This window comes from Tursiops truncatus, chromosome 1 (assembly GCF_011762595.2).
Source record: "Tursiops truncatus isolate mTurTru1 chromosome 1, mTurTru1.mat.Y, whole genome shotgun sequence".
NCBI classification, from domain to species: Eukaryota; Metazoa; Chordata; class Mammalia; order Artiodactyla; family Delphinidae; genus Tursiops; species Tursiops truncatus.
This window is the reverse complement of record NC_047034.1, coordinates 58,143,290-58,151,644: the sequence shown is the minus strand read 5'-3', so window position 1 is coordinate 58,151,644 and position 8,355 is coordinate 58,143,290. Positions and strand designations below refer to the sequence as shown.

At 33.8% G+C, this 8,355-nt stretch overlaps 1 protein-coding gene across 1 annotated transcript in view; it reads left to right on the top strand.

The window, feature by feature from the left end:
• The first annotated feature begins 8,156 nt into the window (after nt 1-8,156).
• MROH9 (maestro heat like repeat family member 9) overlaps nt 8,157-8,355 on the top strand; it is a 92,342-nt gene continuing 92,143 nt past the window's right edge. Inside the window, exon 1 of the mRNA XM_073790794.1 lies at nt 8,157-8,196. Within this exon, the coding sequence (XP_073646895.1) occupies nt 8,194-8,196 (3 nt within the window). The 5' untranslated portion in view covers nt 8,157-8,193. The remainder of the gene's footprint in view (nt 8,197-8,355) is intronic.

The following is an 8,355-nucleotide window of genomic DNA, read 5'->3' as shown; positions in this document are numbered from 1 at the left end:
ATGGAAAGCATTCAATAACAACAACAATATACACACACACACGTACAAACACATGGAGCTCCTTGGCAAAGGTTGGGAGACTTACTGGTTCAAAACACTTTAAAAAAACCTCTATCCAATCATTAGCTAACTGAACAGAGAATTCAGTGGCCATATATGACAAAAAAGAAAAACTACAGGCTTTACAGTATTAGTCCAGGAAAGTCACTACATTCACAAAATAAAACCACCATCAATAACAATAATGAGCATAACAACAAACTCTGAGGGGAGAACAATATGATTTCTAGAGCTGCTATATTAAATTTTTTTAAATATCCAGATTTTAATAAAAATTATGACACATGCAAAGAAAAAGGAAATTATGGCCCATATACAGGAATAAGAAACAACAGAAACTGTCACTAAGGAAACCAGATGTTGTACCTACTAAACAACGACTTTTAACAAACTGTTATAAATGCAGTGAAAGAACTAAAGTAAACCATGTTTTTAAAGAAAGTATAAAAACAATGTCTCTTACCAAATAGAGAATATCAAAAAGGAAACAGAAATTATAGAACACAGCCAAATAGAAATTCTGGAGTGAAAAGTATAACTGAAATGAAAAATCTACTTAGAGGGGCTCAACAGCAGATTTGAATAGCAGATGGCAAAATCACCAAACTTGCCAATAGGTCAATCGATGTTATCCAGTCGAAAGAGCAGAAATTTAAAAGAAAGAGGAAAAATAAACAAAGACTCAGTGACTTGTGGTACATCATCAAGTATATCAAAATATGCTTAATATGAGTAATAGATGGAGAGGAGAGAAAGGAGCAGAAATAATATTTGTAGAAATAATGGCCAAAAACTTCCCAAATTTAACCCAAAAATCCCATTAACCTGCACACACAAAGCTCAAAGAATGTCAAGTAGCACGTGTAAAGCCAAAAACAAAGAGAAAATCTTAAAAGCAACAAGTGAAAAGCAGCTCATCATGTATAAGATATTGTCATAAGATTAACAGCTGGTTTGTCATCAGAAACATGGATGGCAGAATGTCGCAGGGTGACATATGCAAAGGGCTGGGAGGAAAAAATTGTCAACCAAGATTTCTATATCTGGCAAAACAATGCTTCAAAAATTAAGAAAAACCTTACAGAAATTGAAAAGATTATAAGGGAATGCTCTGAATAATTGTATGCCAACAAATTACATAACATATGAAGTGGAGAGATTTCTAGAGAGACACAAACTATCAAAACTTGCTCAAGAAGTAGAAAAAATTGAATAGAACTATAATAAGAGATTAAATTAGTAATCAAAAACCTTCCTACAAAGAAAATGTCAGAACCAAATGACATTAGTGGTAAATTCTACCAAGTATCTAACAAAAAATTGACAACTATCTTTATAAACTCTTCTAAAAAATAGAAGAGGATTGAACATTATCCAACTTATTTACGAGGCCAGCATTACCCCCGATACCAAAACCAGACAAAGACATCTCAAGAAAACTACAGACCAATATCTCTTATAAATATAGGTGCATAGATAGTGTTGATGGTTGTACCCGTCTGTAACTATATTTAAAACTACAGAGTTGTACACTTTAAAAGGGTGAATTATATGGAATACAAGTTATATCTTAAATTTGTTACCAAAAAATGCTGCAATGAACACACTTCCCCGTGCCTCCCAGTACACAAATTCTATAAATGTTTCTATGTCTATGGACCTACAGGTGGAAATTCTGGGTCACAATTTTTCAATTTTACTAAAATGTGACAAATTGCTCTACAAAGTAGCTATATCATTTGTACTTCCTCCAGTGGTGTGAGAAAGTTCCAGTTTCTTTTATCTTTGCCAATATTTAGATAATCAATTTAAAAATTTTTACTTATCTGTAGTTATTTTTTTACTTATTTGTTGTGAAATGGTATTTTATTGGTTTGCATTTTCGTGACTTTGAGGACGATTAAGCATCTTGTAATATTTATTGACCATTCAGTTTTCCTCTTCTGTGAGTTTTCTATTCATATCCTTCACCCAACTTCTAGCAAGCTTGTTGGTTTGCAGAGCTACCTTTCAGTGCAGATAACACAAGAACCAGAAGCTTCCCTCCTCAGGGGTGACAGTGAGCATTACCAGCCACTTGAGCATATCAGTACTTTCTAGGCAAGTACATCCATTCCAGAATGGAATCTTTGAAGTATATGGTTGTCATGACGAATGACAACATCTCAAAGGATTCCTTTCGTTGTTAGAATGTTTTACCTTTGGCTAAGAGGTAAGACACTTGAGTTTATCTTCACTACCTTGCCTCCTATAAATTGCAGAGAAGTCACACACGAGTAAGTGATTTTTATTCTATTAATCCTTCAGTCAGTCAAAAGTCTATCTTCTTTCTAACTTTGACTACTTTTCTTAGTTTTTGTTCTGTTAAAAGAAAGAACTATGGGTATATTAGAATTTACTTCACTATGGCCCTCCTCTAAAGTTCTTTCCAAATTTGCCAATCAAAAGAGTTCATCTTTGTTAATGAATCTCCTAACTCCATGTCTACCTTCTTTTCCACCATCTGACCACATCTCTCCTGCCTCGAAGGCATCTGGAGCACTTATCTTAACCTATGGCAGTCTACACCATCAAATTTTGGTCTCACCTCAAGCACTCAAGCTCAAAAATTGAACCCCCCTCCAGAAAACATTTTATTTTTCTCAATGAAGCTGGATTTCAAGGAGTCAGGAAATAGAAAAATTCATCAGGTGGTGAAAAGCTCATGAGACTAAATAGTTTACACATCAATTTTTTATTAAAATAAACCATGCACACATAAAAACACAGACTAGCAAAACTTGGGAAAATTCTAGATCTGTTCTAAAATTTCTTCACATATGTATTCAATCCTGTGAGAATTTTAAAGGGGAAACATTTGCTAAAGCTAAATAAACATTTAGTAAATATGGAATCTTTGAAAATAACAATGAAAACACTCCAGTGGTGAAATAGCTAAATTGTGAGTAACTATGACATCTCTGGAATGAAGCTTTTGTTCAGATATTTGGATCCAGAGGTACTCCCTGGGAAGATGAATGATGCTTTTTGGTGGGGATGGAGGCACGAGGAAAAGCAAGGTGAGCAGCTTAGACAGAAAAACGGAAATGGAATATGCAACTGAACACCTTTCTTTCGTTCTGGTTTCCAACCAAGAATCTACTGTTGCAGGTAAGTCATGATAGAGGAGGTAAATTCTGAAGCTGCCAAGATTAAATAGCAAGGGTAGAATAAATCTGAAAGAGCAAATTTACACACACAGTTCTGGGTCAAGAGGAGAATTTCTCTATCTGAAAGTCCAGCAAACATTTGATCTGAGAGTAGCTCATCACATTCAATACTGAGTAATCATCAAAATGGAATCAATAGAGGATGTAAAAAAAAAAAGAAAGATTTTACAAGAAAAAGGCAGAAATGTAATATAAAAATAATGACAGTTAAATAATTCTAGGAAAATATCACAGAGCAGATAAAAAAGACTTTATAATTTAATGAGGCAATTTTATCTGTAAAACGTAATCTTGAAATAGAGATATAAGAATTTAGGGAAAAACAGTGCCGTTTAGGACAGAAGTGGAGGGGAAAGGATATTCTCACAAAAACAAAGGTCATGTTGGAAACGGTGCAAAGAAAATAAGCATTGCTGAAAATATGGTAAGGAGCATGAAGGACAAGACTGAGATAAGCTAGAAAGACATTAAAAAAGAGACCAGGGTTTCCCTGGTGGCGCAGTGGTTGAGTCTGCCTGCCGATGCAGGGGACACGGGTTCGTGCCCCGGCCCAGGAAGATCCCACATGCCGCAGAGCGGCTAGGTCCGTGAGCCATGGCTGCTGAGCCTGCATGTCTGGAGCCTGTGCTCTGCAACAGGAGAGGCCACAACAGTGCGAGGCCTGCGTACCGCAAAAAAAAAAAAAAAAAAAAAAAAGAGAGACCAATATACGCATAATTGGTGTCACCAAAGAAGAGAACCAAAATAAAAGAAGAAAATATTTAAATAAAATTTTTAATATAAATTTTCATGAAGATATAGGTCGAAAAGCAGACTATGTCCCTAGAAAAATTAACTCTATACAATCAAAGGACCAGTATCCTAGTAAAGTTGCTGATTTCCGAAGATAAAGAATGCTTTGGAAATCCAGGAAAAGGAAAAGTATTCAATTAACCTTTCTAGGAGAAGAAAAAATCCAGCTCACCATAGCATTTTCCACAGCAATACTGGATGACAGTGGAACAGAACACATAAAATCCTTGAGGAAAACATTGTGGCCCAAGAATGTTATACTCAGGCTAACTTTAACTCAGAGTGAGTGTGAGAAATGTTTTGTAACATGAAAGAACTCAAGGAATGTGTTTCCCTTCAAGAGACTAATAGAAAATGAACTTCAGCTCAACAGGAGATGACTAGAGAAGCCAATGCAGTGTGCACTGAATCTATTTAAAAGAAAGTGGGGATTATTGTTACAGAACTGAATATAAATATAAACTTTGTAAGTATGAAAATTATATAACTAATAAAAATTAGGAAAATTAGGAAATAATTAGTAAATAAAAAACTAGGAAAATTAGGAAATAAGGAGGAAGGTAATGTAAGGACATTGATTCTTTATTATTAAAACTTGGGGATTAATAAGTCATCAAGTAATATAAACAAAAAGGCATAAAGGTTTCACTAAGTAATTTAATCAACTAAAATCTATAGGGGTTAAGGAAGGGGAGGAAACAGAGATGAACAAATTTCATCTTTGCTCACAATTGGGAATCAGATTTGGTCTAAAGTTTGGTCTACAGTTTTGAGGAATAAATATATTACAAAAAGTTAGAGTCATCTTAATCATAATCACAACAGGAATATAAACCTTTCATATAAAAAAAACACACAAAACACACCACTTCACACACAAAGAAAGTCAAGGAAAAAATACCAAGTAATAAAGGACTTAAAAGTAGCCACAGCTACAGAAAAAGCATAAAATATAGAACAAAATTAAGACCAAAATATGTTCCATAAATAAATCAAAATGGATTGAACTCATCTATAATGAGAAAGGAGTCTGGTTAAATTACAAATAAAACCCAGCAATATGCTACCTACTAGAGACATTTATAAAACAAAATACTCCATTGTAAAGCAATTAGACTCCAATAAAGATGTTAAAAAAAAAAAGGTTGTGAATAAAAAGATGGGAAAATGTACACCAAGAAAATGTAAACAATAACAACAAATTAGGAGTCAGGATTTTAATTCAGACAACTTTGACTTTTAGGCTTGAATTAAGACTTAAAGAATTAAATGTGATTTTTTAAAAGCATCACATAATGAGAAAGTCTATAAATCATAATAAAGATAAAATAATTATAAAAATTCATGTGGTAAGAAGAATTTTAAGATGTCCTCCAATATTCCTGTCTCTTGGTATACATGCCTTGTATAAATCCCTCCTCTTGAAGCTGAAAAGTTAAGGAAGGATAAAGGCTGGAGCTCTGATATGATGGGATATGATTATGTTACACAATACAGCAAAAGGGATTTTATAGATGTAATTAGGTTACTAGAGAGTTGGCTGCGAGTTAATCAAAAGGAATATTATGAATGGGCCTGATGTAATCACGTGATCCCTTTGAGCCTGGGTCTAGACATTGGAGACAGAAGTCATACTGGTAGTGTGAGAAGGCCTTGTGAAGGGGCCACAGAGCAAGGAACTCAGACAGTTTCTACAAGCTGACAGATGCCCTCAGACTCAGCCAGCAAAAGAGCAGGATCCTCAGTCTTTCAGTCTCAAGGAATTGAATTCTGCCACCAACTTAAATGACCTTGGAAGAAGATCCTGAGCCTCAAGTGAGATGGCAGTTCATACTGACACCTTCATTTCAGCCATGTGAGACCCTAAGGAGAGCCTGACCTTCTTGACCCACAGAAACTGTCAAATAATAATAAATGGGTGTTTTTTTTTTAAGCCATTACATTTGTGGTAACTTGTTACACAGCGATCGAAAATTAATATGATCTACTTACCATATAATATAGTAGCATCAAAATTCATAAAGCAAAAAAAAAGCTATAGGAAAGTTACTGGTTTATGTACTAATACAAAATACTCTTTTGCAGCATTAGTAGTAGCAGTCTTTAATTCACCTTTGTCAGCAAGTCGTCAAGGAGTATTAAAGCAAGTATGAATTTAGGATGTACTTCAGACAAAGGTAACTGTGTGTATTTGTGTGTGGGAGAGTGAGAGAAACCCATATATCAATCTCTAGCCCTGAATACAAAGAACATATCTTTTTTTCTAATGCCCACAGAAAGGTGTACTCACAAAAGATAACCATATGTTAGGCTAGAAATTTCTGTATAAATTCCAAAATGTAGAAATAGCAGAAATAGTCTCTAATCACAATGCAAAAAAAAAAAATTAGCAGTCAATAGTAAACTTATGAAATGAACAAAAATCCTTACCATGTGTCATATAAGGTATTCTATTAATTCTTAGGTTAAAGAGAAAATTAATACACAAATTACAGAATGTTGATAGCACTACATATTGGAACCTACAGCATATAGCTGAAAGAGTACACAGAGAAAAATCCATAGCTTTGAACACTTAGAATTATAAACCAGAAAGGATAGAAATAACTGAATCAAGTATCCACAACAAGAATTTAGAAAAAGAACCTCAAAATAAATCCAAGGAAGGCAGAAGGAAAGAAGGAGTACACAAAGATGAAGCTGCATCCCTGAATCTGATAAGAGAAAAATAGTAGAACTATTGAATAAATTCAAAATCTGATACTTTCTCATGATGAGGACACTTCACTTCAGTGATATTTTTCCCAAAACTTATATTTCCAATCAAATCTTGAGAAAAACATCAGATAAATGCAACCTGAGGGGCATGCCAAAATATCTAAGCAGGTACCCTTTTCAAAATAGTTAAATTCACAAACAAGGAAAGATTACAAAATAATTACAGAACACAGGAAACAAAGGAGAAATGATGACTAAATGCAATGTGGGGTCCTGGTTTGGATCCTGGAACAGGAAAAGGACATTAGTGGAAAAATAGAGCCTACAGTTTAGTTGTTAAAATTGTACCAATATAACTTTTTCAGTTTTGACAAATGGTCCATGGTTATGTAAGATGATAACACTATGGAAACAAGGTGAGGGGTATATGAGAACTCTAAACTATCTTTGCAACTTTTCTGTAAATCTAAAATTATCCCAAAATAAAGACATTATTTAAAAAAAAAGAATTACAGAAGACCTAGAAAATTGAAACAGAACAATTAAAATGAAAGAAATAAAAGTAATTATCAAAGGGCTACACCGTCAAAGAAAGACATATCAGGTTCTAAAGGTTTTCTAAGGAAATTTTACCAAACATTTCAGTCATTGATAACTCCAATTCTAGTTAAATCATTCTCATATCATAGACAAATTTAAAAGGCACTCATATTCTTTCCCATGAAGTAAATAATTTAAAAATAATATAGTTTTTTTCTTTCCAATTTTAATACACTTATTTATTTCTATTTTCTAACAATACTAGCTGGAATGTCCAGAAATGGCAAACGATAGTGGTATAATGGTCATCATTGTCTTGTTCTCTACTTTAATGAGAATGCTTCTAATTATATCCTTATTACATCTGGCTCTGGCTTTTGTGTTTATATGTCACATTAAGAAAATGACTACATACCTGTTTTATTAAGAATTGCTATCAAGAATAGATTTAAAATTTTATCAGAATTTTCTGCCTCAATATAAATGATCATGTAACATTTTTAGCAATTAATATTGAGAATTATATTATGGGTCCTCCTTTATCTAACCATCCTTGTAAGTTTGGAATAAATACCTCTTGGTTAGGGTTCATTATTCTTTTAATGTGGCTGTGTATTCTGTTTGTTAATCTTTTAGTTAAGTGTTGTTTAGTAATATTTGTAATGAATCTGTCTGACGTTGTGTGTGTGTGTGCGCGTGCGTGCAAGCACATACTGTCTTCATTGGGCTTTGCCATTAAGGTCATATAAAACTTCAGATTTGGGGATATGTTCCAACAGGTGGTAAAAGTTCATTTCCTTTTAACTACTCTCCCTCTTCTCCCTGACTAGCAAGTAATCTCCAGATTCTGCAGTCCAGTGTCAAATGGCATCGCATGGTAAGTGATATTCTATGAGGAAGTAATGTAACTGAAATCTCTTGGGGGGAAAAAACAAACAAATTTGTTCACTGTCTCCATTACAAGCCTGTCATAATTAATGTTTAAAATATATTTTAACATAGGTGAGTAGGTGGAACGGGGAAAAGGGCAGTTTGA